General features: G+C 46.8%; 1 protein-coding gene across 8 annotated transcripts in view; it reads right to left on the reverse strand.

Annotated features, from left to right (window-relative positions):
* Nucleotides 1-23,828, reverse strand: part of LOC147882977 (Pseudouridine synthase family protein) — a 101,998-nt gene that overhangs the window by 65,739 nt on the left and 12,431 nt on the right. For all 8 annotated transcript variants that reach the window (XM_087401070.1, XM_087401067.1, XM_087401071.1 and 5 more), the window contains exons 2-4: nt 17,151-17,194; nt 14,487-14,564; nt 3,930-4,030 (exon numbers count right to left, since the gene is read on the reverse strand). In XM_087401070.1, coding sequence (XP_087257196.1) covers nt 3,930-4,030; nt 14,487-14,564; nt 17,151-17,194 — 223 coding nt within the window. The remainder of the gene's footprint in view (nt 1-3,929; nt 4,031-14,486; nt 14,565-17,150; nt 17,195-23,828) is intronic.

The raw sequence follows: 23,828 nt of genomic DNA on the forward strand, positions 1-23,828 counted from the left end.
AGCCATTAGTGATTATCAAAACTCAATGAGAGTGGACTGTAGTGAGGTAATGATGTAAGCCAAACTGAAGGGATCCTTGCTGGGCTCATAAGGCTTCTCATACCTGCAATCATGCAACAGCTTTCACTCACCAATCCTCATGAGAACGTGTTTCTGTTAGGAGGCCATCCCACAAGCCATGTGGTTTCAATTGGTTGTGATGGAAGCAGATGAAAGTAGACTGTAATGAGGTAGTGATGTAAACCAGGTTGAAGGGAATAATTAGTGAGTTAAGCAGGGAGGTATAATAAGCAATGATGCATGAAGATCACTCTGTAGAGGAGGACAAGTGCCAAATCTATGCACATATTTCACACTCTATGTAAGGTCATGAATAGCTTTTCCTTCTCTATGTCCTCCTTCCTACCCATCATTGCCATCTTCTCCTCAATGAGAATTACTCATTCTTGTATAGCAATGTAGTTTAGCAATGTAGTTTAGGCTCTTCTCCTATCCTTCATGTTTCGCCAACCATGCATACAAGTGGGCAAGGATGAAAGTTAACCTTTTCCAAAATGTTGTGCCTTCCCTTGTTACAGTGGATCCAAAGCAATTTCAAGGACGGATTCTTATGATTTTCATTCGAGGCTGTCAAAGTGTTAAGGCAAGGAAACAGCCGTGCACAAGGTTATCTACCCACGACAACAATAATGGCTATCAACAAGGCACGCTATTAATCCAAAGGATCAGAATTTTTCACAAAGAGTACCTTTATCATACTAGGGAGAACGACAAGGTAACTCTTACCTTTAGGATCCAACAAGTAAAGAAATTGGCCTTGTTTTTATGAAAACAAGACTTTGATTTCTCCGGCTTCAAACACAATCATGATGCGAAAACAACCAAAACAGGTGCCTAACAAGAGAGCTACTTGGGTCCTTGGACGTAGCATTTATGACACCTTTATCATACTAGGGAGAACGACAAGGTAACTCTTACCTTTAGGATCCAACAAGTAAAGAAATTGGCCTTGTTTTTATGAAAACAAGACTTTGATTTCTCCAACTTCAAACACAATCATGATGCGAAAACAACCAAAACAGGTGCCTAACAAGAGAGCTACTTGGGTCCTTGGACGTAGCATTTATGACACACTAAAAAATGCTCGAGCGAGAACTTCAAAAGGTCAGTTTATCTGTTTCACAATTTGGTGTAGCTTTTATGACAGTTAAAAACAAGAGCAGGAACTCCTAATTGTCAATGTGTCGAGTGTCTCTATTTTGATTAGCCTTCTCCTTAGTGCTAGCCTTCGTCATGGCTGAGTCTGCCCTTCACCTCCGGAGTGCCAACAGAAACTCAGTATAATGGATGCTCAAGTATGTGTGGGTGTGTGGGTTTATATGTGTGAGAGCATATGTTTATACTATGGTCTACACCCACTGTTGGGTGTTGATGACATCAGTGGGGATGCCATAGTACCTAGTCCCTACTATGCATGATGGAGTTTATTGTTTTCAACATTATGAGTGACTATCATGAGATTGCAGAGATATAATAAGCTTTTTCTGCTGGCATTCAGAACAAAGCCAGTTTGGGATCTTCAAGAAGGAATTTGTGGTATGTGAAAAAAGGTGGAAATCAAGGGTCAAAGACAGGTCCGTAGAAAAAATGATTCCAACATCCTTTTGATAGGACAGAGCCAGAGGTCAAATATGGCTCTTAAGACCTTTCCTTGTTTGATGAAATTAAGATCACTTACTGAAATTAATGTAGCAGTTAAAGTACAAGAGATTTATTTATTTGTCTTTTAGAATTAATGTTTTGCCATATATAAATAATACACATATGAAGTATTTTCACAAGTAGGTGTAATGAAAACGTGTTTTTTGTCTCAAAAAACAGCAAAGAAGGTACGTTTTCTACTAGTGGGTCTTCATATAAACATGCTTCAGCCATGGCTATGGCTGCCCACTTTGATGCTTCAATGCCGAATGAGCATTGTGCAGATGGAGTACCCATTGCTCAGTATATCTATGATGAAAACCAGCCAGCTGAAGTTTTTGCTCATTCACTGATTTAAAGGACTTACGTTAGAGCACTTGGAGTAATGATTCACTGAAGGCTCAACTAATCTGAGAAACTACGTTTGAATATTCAGACATGGTTTCAAAGGAACGTCCCTTGGAGTATCTCCTAAGAGGAACGTTGGCATAAGCTTGAACTCCTGCCCAGTGCACAGCCTGTTTTCAGGCAGCCATATAGGACAAGCTCGATTGAGGAGGGTGAAATTATGTGGCAACTCAATAATACCTCAGATTGAGTGAGATTCAACCTAGTAATTCACTGTGGGTGGTGCACCCGTGCTTTTGGTTAAGAAGAAAGACACATCTCTGCATTTATGCATAGATTATTAAGGTCTAAATAAATTGATAGTCAAGAACAGATATTTGTTTCCTCAGATGGACTATCTCATTGATTGAATTTGCATAACTAAGTATTTCACAACAATCAGTTTGAGAATGGGCAATCACAAGATAAGATATTTAAAAAGGATCTCTATACAACTCTGTTTCATAGGTGGGTTACTATTTGAAATCACTAATGAGTTAGCAACTTTCGAGCAGATGATGAACGATATCTTTTTTCCATATCTGGGAAAGTTCTTGCAGTCTTTCTTGATGACATCTTGGTTTCTAGAAAGACTCTCGATGAGCATGACACCATCTGTGGATAGTGTTGTGCATCCTGAGGAAAGAGCAACCCTTTCCTAAAGAGGGGAAATGCAAGTTCTTGAAGCATAAACTCACATACCTTGGACATATTCTTTTTGGTATTGACTTTGAGTAAGTCAGAAAGGTATGTGAGGGGCTTGTTTTGAGAACGATTATCGAGGTTGAATCCTTCTTGGGATTTGTAAAATTCTTCCAAACTTTCATCTTGAATCATCATTATCAAACTTGCCTAAGGGTTGGAAATGGAAATTCAATGAGTATCAGCCCATTATACAGACAAATGAGCTTGATGCTTGTTCAAGCGATTGAAACATTAGGTTACATCAGTTCCTATGCTACAGATAGGAAACATGAGGTTACATCAGCTCCTATGTTATATGAAACAAGAGGTTACATCAGCTCATATACTACAAAGTCCAAACAGATATCAAAGAAAAACTCATATACCTTGGACATGGTGTCCATAACGACTTTGAGAATGTCAGAAAGGTATGTTAGGGTTCTGAGAACAATTACCAAAATCAAATCCTCCTTGGCATTTGTAAATTTCTTTCAATCTTTCATCTTGATTTATACTAAGATAGCATTGCCCGTGTGAAGCTTGTCTAAAGGGGTGCAAAAGGAAAGTGCAATAAGTGCTAGCCCATTGTGTAGATAGATGAGCTTGATTGTTCTGTTATCGCATGTCCAGTTTGCTCAACTTGCTGCATGTGGTCCTGATTCCCGTTTGTTGTCAAGAACTGCTCTAGTTTGTTTTCAAGGGAACTAAGAAGAAGACACACACATTGATCCCTAGTTGTGGCCATATATGACATCAAAGACCAAGTCCAGTGGTTCCAAAGGTTCCAGTGGTCGAAAGACGAGTGCCTTGACCACCACCTGTTGGAAGAAGTCATCATGAGCATGTTCACATTGACGACTGCCGACATAAAGATGTATGTCCCAAAAAATATCATCATGCTAACAAAGAATGACCCCAGGGTCCCGAGTTAGCAACTGTCAGGGTAAAGCCAGCTCTGCCTATCAAGGTCAAGTTTTAGGACTTCAAGGTAACAAAAGAAGAAGACCCATACAGGTATTTGTAGAGTTTGCAATGAGTTTGTCACATGAATGGAGTTGTGACCAAAGAAGAGTATATAAATTAGCCAGTCCAGACTCCAATATGTGCCCTTTGCATACAAAAGTCAAAAAATCACGCCAAAAGAAATGTTATGTTACCTGTGAACAAAATGACTAAGAGTTTGCGAAGCTCGTACAACGTATTTATTTGTTACCAACTTTCCATCCACAAGTATGCGGCCTGAATCAACTGCTTGGACCTGGAATGGCAACATCAAAATTTGTAGTACTTACCACAGTACCAGATTTCAGATATGCATTTGCAACCCCAGGCACAAATTTTGAACAATAGTTGAAGCATAGAACAAGACAAATACTCCTTTTAGAGGTAGCTTGAAGCAAAGACTGACCTTTAGCTCTACAAGGTGTTTTATGGTTCTCATGTCCATTTGTTTGGGTTGAGGTTTTTAATCTTCTCAAACACAATATTATGTGCTTGCTCCTCAGACTGTAGCAACTCAACAGCATCAATAAGATTGTTGCTCACAAGTAATAGTTCTATGGAAGTTAACCTTGGTAACTTTGAGATTCACTAAAGCAAGCATGAATGTTCCAAGGAGCAAACACAAAATCATCATAGAATACTGAGTCCTCTTTTATATTTTCAATCTCACATTGCTCCAGATTGGAATCCAAGAAGCACAAAATGTCTGACTGAATTGGCCCAAACCAAGGCTCCTGTGATGCTCCCACCCCCCCCACTCCCGTCTACCTCCCTCGCACTGCGCGGCCCCCTCCCCCCTTCCCCTCCTCCCTCTCCGCCGCCTCTCTGCTTGCAGCCGCCGCGCCTCCCTCCGTCCCCCTCTCCTCCTTCTCCGCCCGCCATCCGCCCCCCCTCTCCTTCCTTCTCCGCCCCTCCATCCTTCCTCGCCTCCCCCCCCTCGCGTTGCGCTACCACCCCCCCGCCCCTTTCCTCCCCCTTCCCCACCTTTGCACTATGCTGCCACCCCCCCCCGTCCCCTCCCTCCTCTCCTCCTTGCTTCCCTGCCCTCCTCGCACCGCGCTGCCACACCCTCGCCTCTCCCCCCTCCCCTTCCCCATCCTGCGCCGCGCTGCCACCCCCCCCTCCCTCCTCCTTTCCTCCCCTCTTCGCCATTCTCTCCCCACTCTAACGCCTCTCCTCCCCCCGCTTCCTCATACATCTCCATCCCTCCCTCTTTCCTCCCCCGCCTCTGCCCCATTCCTCCCTCCCTCGCCTCTGCCACTTCCTTTCCCCCGCGTTTTGGAGCTTTCGCAGTTTGTCGGTGCGGTATGGCGGCCGTAAGTTCGGAACCGGTGGCCCAGATGGACCCCCCCCCTTCCTTCAGCCTACCGCATAACACTAACAGAGCATCAGGTCTCCTTGGTGAAGCAGGCCGCCACTGACTTTTCCCAGACGTCCGTTTATGGGAGAGTCATTGGCTACGCCCCTTCACGAGTAGACATCAGGGACTGGTTGCAGTCCACCCTTTACCTTGAGGACAGCCACATTGAGGAGGTCGCACTCATGGGACGTGGTATCTTCTGGCTCAAGCTCTCCTCAGCACAGGCTGCGAGCGATATGGTCAGACAGTCCCCTACCTCTGTGGGTGGGAAGATCATCCTTATGGTCCCATGGTATAGGGGTTTCAGTGTAGCGGACTTCGATGCCCGCTTCCGCATTCCCCGCCATCCAGTTACCCTCACCTTCCCAAGCCTCGCAACAAAGCTTCGCTAGATCATCAAGGACTTGGGGGCGCACTTTGGCTCGCTCATGCAGGACACCTTCGTTGATGCGGCGGCAGCCCAAGGAGTGCCACGTGTCAAAGTGGCAGTCCTAGATCCGCAGAGTATCCCCTCGGAGTTCGAGATTGAGACAGACACAGGTGTGGTGATGCAGCGCATTATGGTCACTGGTCGCCCAAATCAGTGTCTGAGATGCCACGGCTTCGAGCACCAGGCGCGCTCTTGCCCTCGCTTCACGAGGACAGAACCTCAGATGGCCCCCATCCATGCAACTCAGGATCCCCCCCACCAGGCATCGACACCCCTTCCCGAAGGGGAAGGCTGGACTGAGGTCAAAAGGAAACGGAAAGGAAACAAAACAGTAACAAAAAAGCCCCCCCCTCTCCAGCAAGAGACCCCTGTGGTCACCAGTCAGCAGCAGCCCGGTAAGGGGAAGGAGAAAGGGAAGGAGAAGGTCAGCCACCCTCCCCCTCATCCTTCACCCCGCCCCCCCCTCCTCGGTTCCCCTACCTCCCCCCCCTACGGGACCCCCCCCGGCACCTTTGGTTTCAGCCCCCCCCTCTCTCTCGAGCATGATCCCGCGGGAACCCGCCCATCCGCCTGCGGCCCCAAAGCCAGCACAGACCTCCTCCGCACCTATCCCCCCTGGCCCGGTGGAGGGGAGAGGCCCTTCCCCGCAAACGGCCAGTACCACTCCAACTCTTTCGACAGCCAGCACCCCTCTTTCTGGTTCTGACTCCTCATCTTCGTCCCCCCACCCAAGGGCAGCTCCTAGAGCTCTACCTTTGGAGTTTTACCGAGCAGGACCTTGGGATTACTTGGATGCAGCTGGTATTGGCTCCTTCCCTGCATGCCTAGACATCAGCATCTTCTTCCTCCGAAAGGGGGCAGAGGGTAAGGTGTCCATCCTTGCCCCCCATGATGGTCCTAGCTATTCCTTTACTATCACCAGTGACAGGAATGAGCAATGGACGAATGAAAATGTTTGGGAGACAATTCGTGATCAGTCCCAGGAGCAGGTACAGGACTGGATCGGTAGCAGAGCAGCGCAGCTTCTTCAGCAGCAGTGGAAGGAGAGTGACGTTCGTCTGAGATGGCGCCATAGCGCCAAACGATTCCGCCTTTTGGTCATCATTCGACCGCCTCTGGAGTGGATCTACGCGGAAGGGCTCAGCCCTTGGAGGACCTCAGAGGTAGCGGGCTTCTACAGTATTTCCCTGGCGGAGGCTTCGAGTTGGTTAGAGAGAGCTTACCACCATGGGACGAAGGGCCTTTCCCCTCTACTGAAGGTTTTAGAGGATGGGTCCGATGATCCGGCCTCTCCTTCGAAACCTTCACAGAAGCGCCTTCGTCTGCACACTGGACATCCTCCGACCACCACGACATCGACCGCAAGCAGACAGCTGTTTGTGGCCCATCTCTCCTCTTCATGAGTATACGCATTATCTCTTGGAACGTCAACGGGTTCCACTCATCAGGAACCCGCGGCCCCAGGAAGATGGTGCTCAGACAGGAGCTCCAGCCAGCTTTGGTGGGAAGGGTAGATGTGCTCCTATTGCAGGAACACAAACTTTCGGCTTCTCAGACCAGTACGTGTGGGAAGGTCCTCACAGGACGCTCCCACACCTACTGGGAACCTTCGATTGGCGAGCAGGGGAGGAGCGGGGGTGTCTGTACCTCCATCGACGCTTCTCTAGTTCAGCATGTGTGTGGTTTTGGCACCTTGATCCCAGTACGAGCGCTTTGGGTGGGCTTGAATATTGAGGGATCCCGCATCGGCATCCTCAATATCTATGCCCCGACCGACCTTAGACAGAGAGCCGCATTCTGAAGCTCTTTGACAGACTTATTGCCAGAGATGGATTCTTGGATTGTAGGAGGGGATTTCAATAACCTTGAGGCTTTAGAGGATCAGCAGGGACGGGGCCCAGAGTTCCTCGGTATAGCTCAGGCAGAGCAGGCGGAATGGGACTCCTTGTTCGCTGTGGGAGGTCGGGATAGTTGGAGGGAGCCTTCCTTTTGCAGATGGACAGGGAGCCTGGACTTCTCTTGGGGTTACAGGAGGGAGGGAGGCAGACTTTTGGAGCGGTTGGACCGTTTCTATGTCAGTGATTGGGCGATAGGCAGAGGTGGAGAGTCAAGGGTGGTTCCAGGGACGACCCTCTCTGACCATGCCCCAGTCATCCTAGTCCTGGACTCAGCCTCTCATTCCTTACCTCCCCGCTCGTGCCGGATCCCAGACTCCATCTACTCCGGAGCAGCGGTTCGCAGCAGGATAGTGGACCTGTGGGAGCAGGATTGGGACCCCATGGGGAATATGGCAGCTCAGGTAGCTCAGGTTCTTGCCGAGTCTAGTCTCATATGTCAGCAGGAGGCGATTCTGGTCAGGCAGCAGTGGTGGGCGAAGGAGAGGGGTCTCAGACGAGACCTTGCCTCGATACAGCGGATGCAGCAGTCTTCTCCAGGCTCTGAGGAGCTCAGACGACAAGGGGTTAGAGCCCGAGCCATGTTAGAGGAGATCACCCAGCGACGCTCAGAGTTCTTGTTTCATGCTTCTAAGTCCTTTTGGGCTAGGAAAGGCGACAGGATGTGCAGAGAGTTCTTCAGGACTCATGGCCAGAGGTCAGCAGGGGAACAACTCCGATCTCTTAGAGCGCAGGATGGTAGTGTCAGGACAGATCCAGACGAGGTCAAGGACTTGGCGACAGATTTCTACAGATCCCTGTTCCAGCAGGAGCCCCCAGACCCTCGTGCTCGCCGATGCAGGGAGGAGGTGTGGAGGTATACGCCGTCGCTCGTGCAGCCTAGCATGAGTGAAACGCTTCTCGCCCCATTCACCGTGGCAGAGATGCAGGATGCTGTGAGCGATATTGATGGGCAGAAATGCCCAGGTGAGGATGGGCTCTCTAGAGCTTTCTTCACCACCTTTTGGGAGCAGATCCACCAGCCCTTGCTCGCAGCCTTCCAGCATATCTTCTCCAGTGGACAGATGCCAGCAGAGAGCCTTGCGACAGGCTTGATTTGCCTCATCCCCAAAGGGGGGGGACCGTCAGGAGATCAGACAGTGGCGCCCTATCACCCTCCTCCCGACTGCCTATAAAATCCTCGCCAAGATGATCAGTAGCCGCATCCGACCCCTGCTACATGACTTGATCCATGACACCCAGACTGGTTTTGTCCAAGATCGCAGCATTTTGGACAACATCTTCACATTCTCAGAGGCAACGAAGTGGGCCCAGCATAGTAGCCAGCACCTTGCCATACTCCTTGACTTTGAGAAGGCGTACGACAGGGTAGACTGGTCCTTCTTGGAGGGCACACTTTCTCGGTTCGGTTTCTCGGACGAGTGGATCAGAGGTATTGCTAGCCTCTACAGATCGGCCTCCAGCCAAGTTATCATCAGTGGCAGGATGGGGGAGAGATTCACCCTCGAGCGCTCGGTACGTCAGGGCTGCCCGCTTGCACCCTACCTCTTCCTATTTTTTGCGGAGGCCATGACTCACTTCCTACGAGCCCGCACCACTAGTCTTTGAGGGATGCGCCTCCCTATTCAGGACGATCAAAACTTCTGGACTCCGAGTATGCAGACAACGCGGCCCTGTATGTGCAAGATGATATCGAGTCACTGGAGCGAGTGAGACTGTCTTTAGAGGTTTTTTGCCTAGCCGCTAGGGCGAAAATCAACTGGCATAAGTCAGTTGGTTTTCTCACGAATCCGGGAGCCAGCTCACGGTGGGGTATTTTCCTGGGGTTTCGCTGGATCCCTAGAGGACAGACGCACGTTACCTAGGATTCCAGGTAGGGCTAGATATCACGCCGGCTCAACAGTTCCTACCGGTCCTAGTTTCCATACGACGGAAGCTAGCCTTCTGGAGCATGGCTCGGCTATCTATGGCAGGCACGGCCCTTGTGGTCAATCAGGTCCTTCTAGCCACCACTTGGGACGTGGCATCTTGCTGGTGTTTCTCGAGATCGTGCGTAGCCCAACTGAGGAGATTGGTGCGGAACTTTCTGTGGTCCGGCTCAGATGGTTCCGGCACCACCAGAGCCCGGGTCGCCTAGCAGACGGTCATTCTCCCCCAGACAGAGGGTGGTCTTGGCATCATAGATCCAGAACTGCAGAGTCAGGCATTACTTGGCAAGTTAGTCATCCGCGGTCTGACCCCAGGAGGGCAGACGTGGAAGCTCTTGCTTCAGCATGGTCTCAACGCGTGTATCCCCTAGAGAGGGGGTGATTGGCAGCCGTCTATCCGGTGGATTTTCACTTCAGCCCCGCTGACTCAGCCCCGCTCCCCCTTCCTCCGCAGCCTCGTCTCGGTCTGGAGGAAGTTGCGGCACAGCCTCTCTCAGGTTCCCCCCAGCTGCCGAGAGGAGATAGACAGACAGCCCCTGATCTGGAGCAGCCAGGTGACAGATGATACAGGTCGCCAGCTTGGAGAGAGATCCCATATCCCATGGGCGCTCTGGGCGCGTGGGCCTGCGCGCTCGCTCCGGGTTTGGAGGGACGTCTATAGCCAGTTGGGCCCAGGCGAGCTGGCAGCAGCAGTAGATACAACACGTGGGATCCAGGCTTGGCGAGCGGAGATCGATGCTGCCATTCCTGCAGGTTGGAGGATTCCCATGATCACCAGACAGCTCCTCCCAGGAGATGAGAGGTGGCTAGGACAGTTCACTCCCCGCGGCATTCCTTTGGTGGTTGCAGGCCTTTTCTCGGACTCCTCGATTCACTTCTTCTCCGTCGTTGATGGTAGCCGCCTCCAGAGCAGAGAGGCCGTGATCGACCCCCAGCTTCCCTAGCAGCGCCTTCGCATCATAGGGCTGCAAGGGAAAGCGTGGCATATAGACCCCCTGATTGTTCAGGACCAGGACTGGAGACTCTGGATTTGGGAGGGACGCTCCTTGACAGAGGTGGAGTGGGACCCAGGGGAGTGGCGCTGGCCACCACTGGAGACCTCAGAGAACCCTACCCCCTTCTTCTCATACAGCGCGCGTACCGGTAGGCGTGCTCTGGGGGCTCTCCAGCACAGGCTACCCACCCAGGCACATAGTTGGTATGCCCAAGGGATATCTCTGGTCTTTCTTCGTACATTCTGGAAGACTCTTTGGGCAAGTTGGCGGCCAAGGAAGATCTCTTACTTTCTTTGGATGGTGGTCCACAAGGGGCTACCAGTTGGGAGATGGCTAAGGCAGATGGGGCAGGAGGGGCACTGCCAGATGTGTTTTCAAGAGGAGGAGTCCCTAAAGCACTGCCTTTGGAGCTGTTCGCATGCTCAAACAGTGTGGAAGGGAGTCATGGGGATCTTAGCGAGGGCTGCACCCGAGCTAGGACCGGTCACTTGGGGAGCCGTTTGCTGGTGCAGCACCGAGATGGGACATCACTTGGCTTATGAGTTCTCTCGGCAGGATCCAGTTTTCTTCATCACACAGGCCACCTGGGCATACATGGAAAGCTTCCCTTGGCATCTGACAGAGACAGATGCAGGAGCGATGACTCGGCACCCAGTTGGGGAGATCATAGGGAGTATTGTAGGCTGGCATATCTGGACTTCCAGATGCGCGCAGACCTTAGGAGATCAGGCTTCTTCTGCTACCCAAACCCTAGCGGACATCTGGAGCACGATCACTCACACGCTCAAGGGTCAATGGGATCAGATTCAGGGGGAGTCCCGGGCAAGGAAGGAGAAGCGACGGCGCTTCCTTCGCGACTGGGACCATCAAGAGCTGTTCTTCCAGCACTCTGCTCAGAGTCTTCAGTGGCATTACTCCCCCCCACCGTGGCTGTTTGTCCACACTCAGATGATTGTGCCCTAAGAGGCTTGTAATTATTTTGTTACCACGGACTGTATCCGTTTTGTGATTACAGCCCGCTGGCCTTTAGGCCTTCTTGTACTCTCGTTTTCAAGCAATATAACTAGCACTACTTTTTGCGGAAAAAAAAAATTGGCCCAAACCCACTAAAGAAGCTCAAATTTCTAGTACGCTCAAAAGCCATTAATAAATAAATGGACAAAGTATGACCACTTCCAGTTCAAAGTGTTCACCCTTAAGTTAACCATCTCTTCCACAAGAAGCCCCATCAAACATTCTACCCCCACCTTTCACATCAACCTTTACTGCTGCTGCTCCCCGTCCCTCCTCCTCCCATCTCCCTACTCCGCTAACCTCCTCTCAGCTCTCCCACTCCCCTGCTACCTCCTCGCCCTCTTCCTTCCTTGCCCTAGCCTCCACTCCTGTACGGAGCTGTATGGTAAGCTGTACAGCCTTGTACAGCCATACAGTGGCCCCCATCAGCCCTTCCCCTCTTCTACCTCTCCCTGCTACTCTGGCCTTTCCATCCTTCCTCCATTGCCCGTACAGGTTATATGGCCACCCATGCAATTGTACGGTGATTGTACCGCCTCTAGCTGTTCTTCCCTGCTGCTGCAGAATGTGCCTTGAACCGTACCTGCCCTGTGACATACCTCCTGCCCTCTTCCGTATCTCTACTCCTTCACCTCCTCACACCTACTCACCCACTCTTTTATTTCACCTCACACCTACTCACACACTCTCCTTTTTCACACATGTCAGTCGCAAGCTCCCATGTGACCTGCTATACCTCCTGCCCTCTGCCATACCTCCGCTCCACCTCCTCATACGCTCTGTACGCACACACTCTCCTCTTTCATACATTCCCCTCACAAGCTCACCCCTCTTTTACTCACGAGTCTTCCTCACTTGCATACACTTTCACTCACTCATAATTCACCCCCTCACTCACAATCACTTCCTTTCTCTTTACTTCTCACCCACTTTCACCTCAGCCCTTCAGGGAGCTTTGCATGATCCTCTTCCACCCTTCACTGACCGTGAGAATATGCTTATTTTCTAACAATGAGTTGAATCAGCTAAAGACAAACATTGAAGCTGAGGGCGCAACCACTCTCTTTGTGTGCATTCATGGGTCTGGCCCTTCCAGGGGCCAAGCCAGAGACTAGATGTTTTGCATCCCTTTCCCCTAACCTCTCCCCGCACCTCACAGATGTTAGACTTTTGAGGAGACGCTTCTTTCATGTAGTCTTTGATTCTCCATAGATTGCCTCAAAAGTGCTAGTGGGTAGTCTTCTAGCCCTTAATTTCAAAAAGGTTTTTTCTTTCTCCTTTCACTTTGGGATTTGACCCCTTGGAAGAAGACAAAAGGGTCCACTCTCTTCTCATCAGATTCCAGTCAGTACGAATGCCGTACAGGATCATAGAGCTCTATCCCCCTCTCCCGCCTGCTCCTTCCCTCCCTTCTAAGCCCTCATCCCTTACCCTTGCCTAGCACCCCCACACTCCTTTCCTTCATCCCTCCTTTCCCTCACTAGTAGGTTTCTCTTAGTTCTTCCTCGGGTCTTTTGCAGCATCATGTTTTCTTCATCAGTTTCAAGTCGGCCTCCCATTTCAAGATTGGCTAATGGCTTCACCTTCAGCCAATCCTTCAAATTCACCTCACTGACTGTGAGAATGTGTCTTTTCTCAAAAGACAAGTTGCGGCAGTCACAAAAAGATGTGGAACAAGAAAGTTCCATGACACTCTTTGCTCACACTGATGTATCCCACCCCTCACAAAGTTTGGATGCTCTCTACCTTATCTCCTGACCTCCCAGGGACTTATTCTAGAAAGAGGTTCCTTTCAGGTGGTTATCAAGAAGTTAATTGGTTGGCTTATGTCCTAATAATAGTTTGGTCTGACAATCATAGGTGTGAAGTCATTCTAGCCCTGAATTTCATAAAGGCAGAGCTCTACCAACATATATGGCTTCACCATGCAGCACAAGAGTGAGTTTTTTCTTCAACTATGTATTTCATAAAGCCAACATAGCATTAGATCATGCTTTTTGTTTTTCAATGGCACTTATGTGAAGGCAGACTGCTTTAGTTACTGAAAACGAGACCATGAAGGCAAATCTTGAGGAAGATCCAGTTTGGGGAATTCAAGTTTGCAGCCTAGAGAATTCAGTAATTCCAGCAGCAAATTCATGGAATTGCAGCAGGTTTGGCTCTCTAACTGCAATCATGTGTTCCTTTTTTGAAAAACTTGTTGAATTGCTAGCTGTCAAGTGTTGCTCCAGCACTGAGGATCTCTCACTATGTAAGCATGAGGACGAGAGTCGTAATCTTTGCTTACATCGTGCGGCAAGTCAGCAACTCAATGTAGACAAAAGACAATGGTCATCAACAATTTGCATATCAATGTCAAGCTGTGATCTTGTTCTTCACAACTGCACTATACTTGCAGACAAATCAGATCTTCAAAAGACAACCTCTCTTGCAGTTCTGTTCACGCAATGTTTACTTGGATCAGCATTGGACATAAGCTCTAAAGAGCCCATCGCCCTTTTGGATGGATCGCCACATCAAGCAGATTTTATCTTCTTTTTTTTAATTACCCTACACCAATATTGGTTCTTCCTGACATTAAGTTGCTATGACTCCTCAGAGTCGAGATTTGTGCAACTAAGGTAATGCATGTTGTGCAGTAATTTGTTCAACTTAATAAGAAGGGAATTTTTTAGCGATAAATAAAAGAAACCCAAAACCTGCCAACATAAATTTTCAAACTATAAATGCACTCTGTCACGAAAATATATGTTAACCTTTGAATACTCGTCTGAAAAAAAGAAGGAAATCTGGTTATGAAGGTGTACTACCAACTAGACAGGCGAAATGTAAAGTTAACACATCTTCAGCCAGCAAGATCATCATACAAACCATATATACAAGACACACTTGTTTGACACTTTTTGACAAAGAGCAGCAAGATCATCATTTTCCAGAAAAAGGACCCTTCTATATGAAAACTTGAAAATGCAATACAAGATCAGCCATCCATGAGGCACTGAAAAAACAGAAAGATAGTCAACATACAAGACAACACTTAATATCCACTTTTTTGAACAAAAAACAGTTTTTCGAAGCAGGGGAAAATACATAGTATTCAAGCGGTCGTTGTCTGAATTCTTCCGCAAATAAGGTGGCAATTGTCTTCATATCCCATCTCTCCTTGACCTGCAAGCATTAGATGTGACACATTTCATGGGAAAAGAAAGGATGCTATCATAGCCATGATTGTACCCCACATATAAAAATTGAGTTCAAACCATCTCAAATGGTGACACAAAATGTATTTGCAAAGGTGTTCTAATACTCATGACATCAACTCCAACAAGCATATATCTTTGGAAAAGATAATGGAGGGACTAGGTTTTGTAGCAAAGTACCACATTCATTCGTGAACTGCAGGTCACCCAAAAGGGTCAATAGATGTTTGACAATTTGTTTTGGACCATCAAAATAATTTGCAAAAGCTTCAAGTTGTTGGATTTGGTAGAACATTGCATAAATTGTTCATGTTGTGTTGTATCAGGCTGGGTGGTGATTCGCACTTGCACACCCATGATTGTTTTAGTTCTTGACGAGGAAACACATTGATTGGTAGATCAAAAAGATTTTGGGAATTAACAAGTTGGTGCAAATCGCGATATGTGACACATGGTTTTTCGTGTCAATTGAGTAAGGCAAAGCGGGTGAAGTCACCTAGCTTTTTACAGGCCTTAGATATACCATTAGGTAGATGGGAGTGCATTTCCATGGACTTTATAGTTGGTATGCCTACGATACAAGGTGGATATGAGTCTATCTTTGTGGTGGTTGATTGTCTTACCAAGATGGCTCACTTCTTTCTGACTAGGGAGTATGTTAGTGCCCCGCAAGTAGTGGATTTGTTTATTAAACATATATTTCATCTGCATGGATCCATAGTGTCAAACGAGGACATTAAATTTATCAGTCATCTTTGGACTATAGTATTTGAGGCACTAAGGACTGAGTTGGGAATGAGTAGTGGGGATCATCCTGGAATGGATGCTCAGACGGAAATAGTCAACCAAATTTAGAGGATACGCTTAGAGCATATGTTTCATTAAGGCAACATACGTAGGACAAGTGGTTACCACTAGTGGAATTTGCCTACAATGATAGAAAATATTCCTCTACGGGAATGAGTCCATTCGAGCTGAACTATGGTTATAGGCCAGCAAATCCAACTACGGTTGGAATACCTCAGAAAGTGCCTAGTGCCGCGAACTATGTTGTTCAGATGCGAGAGATGCTAGCACTTGCAAGAGCTAACATCCGCCAACTTATGGATAGAGCTAAAGCGTATGCGGATGAAAATAGATCTTTTAGAGAAATAATTTCTCAGAATTCCTTCACACTCGAAGTCCTGGACTACATGAGAATGTGCTGAATTATCAAACCCCAATAGTGTGGGCTATGGTTAATTCTTAAAAGAATAGGCAAGGTAGCCCATAAGTTGGAATTACCATAGAATTGTAAGGTGCACCCAGTGTTTCATGTTTCTCGTTTAAAGAACCCTGTTGTAAGGTAGCCTATAAGTTGGAATTACCACAGGGTTGTAAGGTGACTCACTAATCGAGGGTGGCGTCTTGTTTCACGAGATAGAGGATAATGCAAGGTGCAAACCAACAAGAATCCTGGACCCAAGGAACAATGCAAGTACGCAATCGGAAGATACCTACGGTGTTTGGTTGCATGGCATGGTCTATCTCTATAAGAGGCTACCTGGGAGGTCCGTGTACCAGATGGGGAGAGCATTACCAAATTTCATCATCAAGGGCACTGATGCCTGAAGAGGGAAGGAATGTTATGCTCTAGATGAGGTAAAATGACCTTGGAAGGGTCAGTCGTCGACATTCTCCATTAGAGGACCGACTTATATAGTATATGTATTGTGCTTTATGCATATGGTCAAAGGAGTCAATGTCAAGGTCTTTGGTGTGGGTGGTTTGGCACTAACTAGATGGTTTTAAAGGTCATGCACCAAAAGTGTATAATTGCCAAGGGGAAACGGAATTAATTCGTACTCCAAGAGAGAGCTAAATGGTGCACTAAAGGATAGTCCTAGAAATGTGACATGAATCATCTAGGGAACTGTGTGAGAAGTACATGCTTCCCATTTTCATACAAGGAGCGTAGGAGAAACAAGATTGCAATGCCATCATACATAATCCATATTTTCATCAAGCATTTCAAGTCTACAATGTGGAATGAATGAAAGTTTACACAAATTGCAGTCTACATCTAACACATTCACGCCTATCATCATTGGTTCAAGAAATCCATCATGGTATGCTATCAAGCTCAATCTGCAGCTCTTGGATGTCAGCTCGTAACATTTGTGTTTGCATGTCTCCACTTCAAGATTGCAATGCCATCATACATAATCCATATTTTCATCAAGCATTTCAAGTCTACAATGTGGAATGAATGAAAGTATACACAAATTGCAGCCTACATCTAGCACATTCACGCCTATTATCATTGGTTCAAGAAATCCATCATGGTATGCTATCAAGCTCAATCTGCAGCCTAGATGTCAGCTCGTAACATTTGTGTTTGCATGTCTCCACTTCAATTGACTACTTCATTTCCAACAACAAAATTATATTCAATCCCGAATCAATATCCTATTGTGATAGCAAGAGCAAGCAAATCCACCTCTATGTCTCATGACCAAAATAATGACAAAAACAAAGTCAAACTCCTGAGGTCATCAAACTAGAACATACTCACATGAGCTATGAACTCGAAAAAATACGGCCTCACAAAGCGCTTACCTACAAAATCAAACACCATGCCAAGTAAATATTAGCACATACAGAGGCTCACGTTACAGCTCTCTCCTCATACTTCATATCTCTTTGTCATAAGTCTCCAGCTATATCTGCCCTGTCTCCCTAGTCTGTTGACCCCTTTCCCTACCCTCGCTAAAGCTGGTCATAGAGTCCTTTGGATGGCCACACAAGTCCACCGAGTCATATCTCTTTGTCATAAATCTCCCAGCTATATCTGCTGTAGGCCATCTTCTCCCAGTCGTATTGATGCCCTTTGGACCCTAGTATGTGCCATGTAGCTTTAGTTATTGGCACTTAGGTCACCTAGTACTTTTAGTATCTTATGACACCTAGTACTAGTGGTACCACTAGGACACTAGGTCCTAGGGTTCTCTTTTATAGTACTTTGTACTTTCATTTTCATTACACTAGTTGATGTGACGGCTTCCACTTCTTGCTCCACTCTTGTGCATCCTTTTGCTTCTGTGAGCCTACAGTGGTATCAGAGCACTTCCTTCCTGAACCTGCTCCCTACTCCTATCTTCCTGCTTCCAGCTCCAGCTCCCGCACAGCTCTGACGCGACCCCCTGACCTGATGTCTGTACGATTCCGTACGACGCGTCAACCGTCGGGGGGAAAAAATTCTCTGTCGATACGATTCCGTACGGCCGTCCGTACAGTGCGTCAAAACCTGTCCATACAGCTGTACGGATTTTTGTACTGTCCGTACAGTTGTACGGATTTCCGTACAGTTTTCAATTTCTGTATATTTTCATACTTCGACGTCCATACAATTTTGTACCAGCCGTACTATTCCGTACCGTCCCCAAAACAAACATTGCAGCAGATCTGCAATTTTTGCTAACATTTGGGGCTTTTGCATTTGGGCTTCGATTTTGCAGTTTTGGGGCTTTTGCAGGACATTGGCAAATTTGGGGTTTTTCAGTTCATTTCCCTTCTTTTGGTTGCAATTTCTTGCAAGACATTGGAGCTTTGGGATTTGGATTGCAATTTCTTCTTCAGATTGCAAGACATTGGGCCGCATTTGCAGGACATTGGGTCACATTTGCAAAATCTCAACAAAATTTGGGGCTTTTCTGAATTTGCCCTCTTTTTGGCTTTTTTGCCCTCATTACATTTGGGGCTTTTGCCAGATTTGCTGATTTTTGCAGTGGTCATTGCCTGACACAGTCACATTTGGGTCAAATTAGCATTTGCACTTTGATTTGGGCTGGAAATTTGCAGGACATTCACTTGCAGACATTTGCTGTCATTTTTGGACACCCAGCTCTTTGCTGTGATAGCCTTGAGGCTTTTGTATTTTCAGGTCTTTTCTTTTCAGGGTATCCCATTTGCAATGGCTGCATGATTTATTTGGCATTCTTCGTGAAGATGATAATGGCACCAACTACCCGATGTGGTCTTAACTCATGAAACATATTCTTGTTGCAAGGCATTTTTGGAACATTGTTTCTCGAGTTGATCTGAGGCCAGCCAATGCTACAGTGACTGCTCCTACTGCTTGTCCCTCTGCAGAGGGTACTCCTCCTGCTGCTTTATCCTCTAGCACCCCTGTTGCTGCTCCTCCAACTAAGGAACAAACAAGATGACATGCAAGAGATGCAAATGCACATTCCTGTATTGCTTTATCATGCAAGAGAATCATTATTCCACACATCCGGTCATGCGGGACAGCAAAGGATGCTTGGGACAGATTGGCTTCTCTTTATTAGATTTGCAATGAGGCACGTGTTGCATATTTCAGAAGGCAATTGCAGGAAGTCAGCATGAATGAAGGTGAAGCTACTATTCCTTATCATGCATTTGCTCTACAGCAGACAGGAAAAGGCAAGGCTTCCAAGCCTATGGGCAAGCCTAAATATGCGCCTCACAGTGGCAATTCCTCCAATGCATCTCAAAATACAGCAGATAAGTCAAAGAAGAAAAGATACAACTATTGTCGCAAGCTAGGGCATGAAATTTCAGAATGCAAGAAGCGCATTGCTTCGGAGAAAAAGAAAGCAGGATTGACACACATGCAATTGAATCCCACGAGCCAACAGATGCCTCACATGCACATGCTCTCCAAGATGATTGGGCATGGGCTGTGCATTGCTCCTTTGATCCCTCCAAAGTTGATGCATTCTTTACTGCTAATGATGCTCAGTCTTGGTATTTTGATAGTGGTGTTTCCAAGCACGTCACATCTTGCAGACAGTTGTTTCATTCCTTAGCTAATGCACCTCGAGGGGGGACTGTCACATGTGCTAATAATGCTTCCTATGCTGTAAAAAGAATTGGAGATGTGCAGCTCACATCCATTTCAAGCCATCCTGTCACTTTGACAAATGTTCTTTTTGTGCCTGGAATTGAAGTCAACTTGATTTCAATTTCAGCAATTGCCACTTCAGGTTTTAGAGTGATTTTTGATGGATACAGATGCCTAGTATATGATCTTCGTGATGACAATACCGTAGTTCTCACTGGCACTTTGCAAAAGGGGCTTTATCACCTTAATCATCACTCAGCTGCACTTTCTATTGAAGCATTTGCTATTTCAGATTCACAGCTTGCTGAAACTCATCTTTGGCATGAGAGAATGGGCCATCTCAATTATAGAGCTCTTGCCAAGTTACATTCACACGGCATGGCAAATGATGTACCTCAAACTCACACAGTTTCCAAACAAGTGTGTGCGGGTTGTCTTTTGGGTAAGATGCATTGGTTTTCTTTTCAAAAGAATTGTCCAAAATTCTCACAAAGGAAATTGCAGCTAGTGCACAGTGATGTCTGTGGCCCAATGAGGACAAATGCCATTGGAGGGTACAAATATTTCACAACTCTAATTGATGACTTCACAAGATATTGCTGGGTATATGCTTTAAAAGCCAAATCTGAAGTGTTCTCATGCTTTCAGAGGTGGCTGAATATGGTTGAGAATGAATCAGGATGCCAGCTTGTCACCCTCAACACAGATAGGGGGGGAGAGTATATGTCAAAGGAGTTTGATGCATTTTTGTCTTCACGGAGCATTGTTCACTCATGCACTACTCCTTACACTCCTCAGCATAATCATGTTCCTGAAAGGAAGAACAGGTCCACGATGGAGATGGCCAGACGCATGCTTAAGGCCAAGTCCTTGCCCAATAAATTTTGGCTTGATGCAGTGATGTGTGCCAACTATGTGCTGAATAGATCACCTACAAGGGCATTGAGGACTATTACACCTTATGAAGCATGGAAAGGCAGGAAGCCTTCACTTTCACACATGAGAGTTTTTGGGTCTCTTGCATATGTTCATGTACCATCTCAGCTGAGACATAAGCTTGATGATAAGGCAATCAGATGCATATTTATTGGTTACAGCCAGGAGAGCAGAGGGTATCGGGAAGATTATTGTCAGTAGAGATGTAATCTTTGCTGAACATTCGGCTTCTCCTCTTGTGGACTACAAAGCTAAGCCAGAAGTTGACATGTTTGATGCCTTTGACTCTTAGTTACCTCTACTTCCCTCAGAGGGGGACTTTGACCAGCAACATGAGCCTCCTGCAGGCCCTCCAACAAGCAATGATCAGCCAGCACCCCATGCTGATTTGTAGGTTCCTCTTCCAACACAAAATAATCCCACTTTTCATGATGGAGTGATTGAAGAAAGAGCTGTCAATAAATAGCAAAGGCAGTTCCCAGATGGCTTCTTGACACATTGAGGGACAGCAAACAAGATCAACCTCTTGCTACCTAGACAAGATCAGGAAATAAACAGATGCATGGTCACTTTCTTCAGTTTGCACTCCTTGCTACAGCTTGCAATGAAGAGCCTTTGTGCCATAAAGATGCTTTTGACAGCAAAGAGTGGATGGATGCAATGAGAGCTGAGCTACAATCTATTACCAAAAATGACACATGGGAATTAGTAGTCTCCCTCCCGGCAAGCATGCCATTGGTACCCAATGGGTCTACAAATTAAAAAGGAAATCTGATGGCAGCATAGATCAACACAAAGCCCGTCTTGTTGCAAAAGGGTATGCCCAACAACAAGGCATTGACTTTGAGGAGACCTTTGCTCCCACTTCCAGGATTACTACTATTAGATGTGTCACTGCCATTGCAGCCCATCACCATTGGCAAGTGCACCAGCTTGACATCAAGACTACCTTTCTTCATGGGGATCTGCAGGAAGAAGTTTATGTGACACAACCTCCTGGCTTTGAGGTTGTTGGCTCTGAAAACAAGGTGTGCCGGCTGAGAAAAGCCCTTTATGGTTAGAAGCAGGCACCCCGCGCATAGTATGCTAAAATTCATGCACACTTACTATCCCTTGGTTTTCAAAATAGCCCCACAGAGCCCACTCTTTATGTCCGTGGGAGTGGATCTGATTTTTTAGTGCTGATTTTATATGTGGATGACATGCTGATCACGGGCCCTGATACTCAGCATATTGCAGCTTTCAAGGCTGATTTGCAGCAAGCTTTTAAAATGTCAGACATGGGACAGCTGCACTATTATTTGGGCATTCAGTTTGCTCATGTTGAGGGGGGTATCATGATGTCACAATCCAAGTATATTGGACAGCTCCTTGATCGTTTTCAGTTTGAGGATTGCAAGCCAATCTCTACTCCTATGGACCTTGGCTTCAAATTTTCAGCTCATGATGGGAGGCCACCATGTGATATCACTCTTTACCAGCAGGCTGTTGGATGTCTCATTTACTTATGCCACACCAGACCTAACTTACAATATGCAGTATCCCAGCTCAGCAGGTTCATGTACATGCCCAGTTCACAGCGTTGGCAGGCAGTGAAGAGAGTCTTCAGATATCTCAAAGGCACTCAGGATTTAGCCCTCTTCTATGGTGATTAGGGTTCACTTACCATGCATGCTTACACGGACAGTGATTAGGCAAGTTGTTCCGACACCAGAGTGTCACATACCGGCAACTGTTTTTTGCTTGGCAATCCATGTATCTCTTGGCTCAGCAAAAAGCAACCAACAGTTGCCACATCCAGCTGTGACGCTGAGTGCAGGGCAGCCTTCACCGCTACAATAGAGTGTGTCTAGCTTCGACAATTACTTACAGATCTTGGTATTCGCCAGACATGATCCACTATGGTCTACACTAACAGCCAGAGTGCTTTGGCCATTACGTGTAATCCAGTGTTTCATGCGCATACCAAGCAAATTGAAGTTCACTATCATTATGTTCGAGAGCGGTTGTCAGCAAGAGACATATAGTTGTCCTAGCTTCCCACAGAGAACAACATAGCAGATATGTTTACAAAGGCACTTTCTCGTCCCGAGTTCGAAGTCTTTCGACAGGCTTTACACTTGGTTCCCTTTGTTACATGATCTGGCATACCTTGTACATTCATAGGTGGCTATATCCTTTTGGATGAACATGTGCCACCATGACCAAAAAATACCAGGTATTGTGAGACGTTTCCAGAATACTTCAGCCCATACCATGGAGGGGGGTTTGTAGGCCATCTTCTCCCGATCGTATTGATGTGCCATGTAGCTTTAGTTATTGGCACTTAGGTCACCTAGTACTTTTAGTGTCTTATAACACCTAGTATTAGTGGTACCACTAGGATACTAGGTCCTAGGGTTCTCTTTTATAGTACTTTGTACTTTCATTTTCATTACACTAGTTGATGTGACGGCTTCCACTTCTTGCTCCACTCTTGTGCATCCTTTTGCTTCCATGAGCCTACATCTGCCATGTCTCCCTTGATTGTTGACCCCCTTGCTAAACTTCAACGTTGCTGGTCATAGAGTCCTTTGGATGGCCACACAAGTCCATTGAGAGTTGAGACCCTGCACACTACACCACATGTAGGAGGTGCAAACTAAGAACCATGTGATGACGAAAAGCCTCAGATACGTGAGATCCCAGGTCGTTATCATTGTCTGATTATTGATGGTTTTGTGGACATGAGACCAATCATCACCAGGATCAGCATTGCCCAGCCCTCTTCATTCATGAGGTGTCTAGGTACAGGAACAAAATCACAGAACAGACTAAAAGACGTGTGACCAGGCCAGTGTACCCACAGGAGACGATTGCAGGCTGCTTCTAGAGAGAGCCCACATAGAAAGGACACCGCAAACTCCCAGGTTGTATGGTTTTCAATGTTATAATAGAAGGTCCTTTTGGGGGGCAAAAAGAAAGAACACCGCAGAGATAGTGAGGCAGAACCAGATACCCTGGTTTGCCAGACCCGTTGGCAAACCTACTCTCCATACCCCCTGTACTTCATTTCACTTCCTCTCCACCCGCACTTCAGCTCACTTCTCACACACACACTCGCCGACACTTCACGCTCACCTCCTTTTTCACTTATCTACCCTCCACCCTTCATCCTTCACACACACGCATTCACCCACACCTCCTCTTCACCCTCCCTGTCCCAGCGGTGCTTGCAAGAGACAGGCATGTTTTAAAAAAATTTAAGTTGGACTTCCACTTACGATCGGCAAACAGCCACCCATACAGCCATTTCTTCTTCTGAGCTGAAACCTTGCATTTGGCCTAGATCAATCTAAATGTCTACCATGTGGTTGCTGGTTGTGTGGTCTTTTCCATATCTCCATTGTTTCCTAGCACATATTATTTAGCGCCACGTGACCACTTTCCTTC

This window comes from Dipteris shenzhenensis, chromosome 29 (genome assembly GCF_047967505.1).
Source record: "Dipteris shenzhenensis isolate YYH24624 ecotype China chromosome 29, Dip_SZ_1.0, whole genome shotgun sequence".
Classification (NCBI taxonomy): Eukaryota; Viridiplantae; Streptophyta; class Polypodiopsida; order Gleicheniales; family Dipteridaceae; genus Dipteris; species Dipteris shenzhenensis.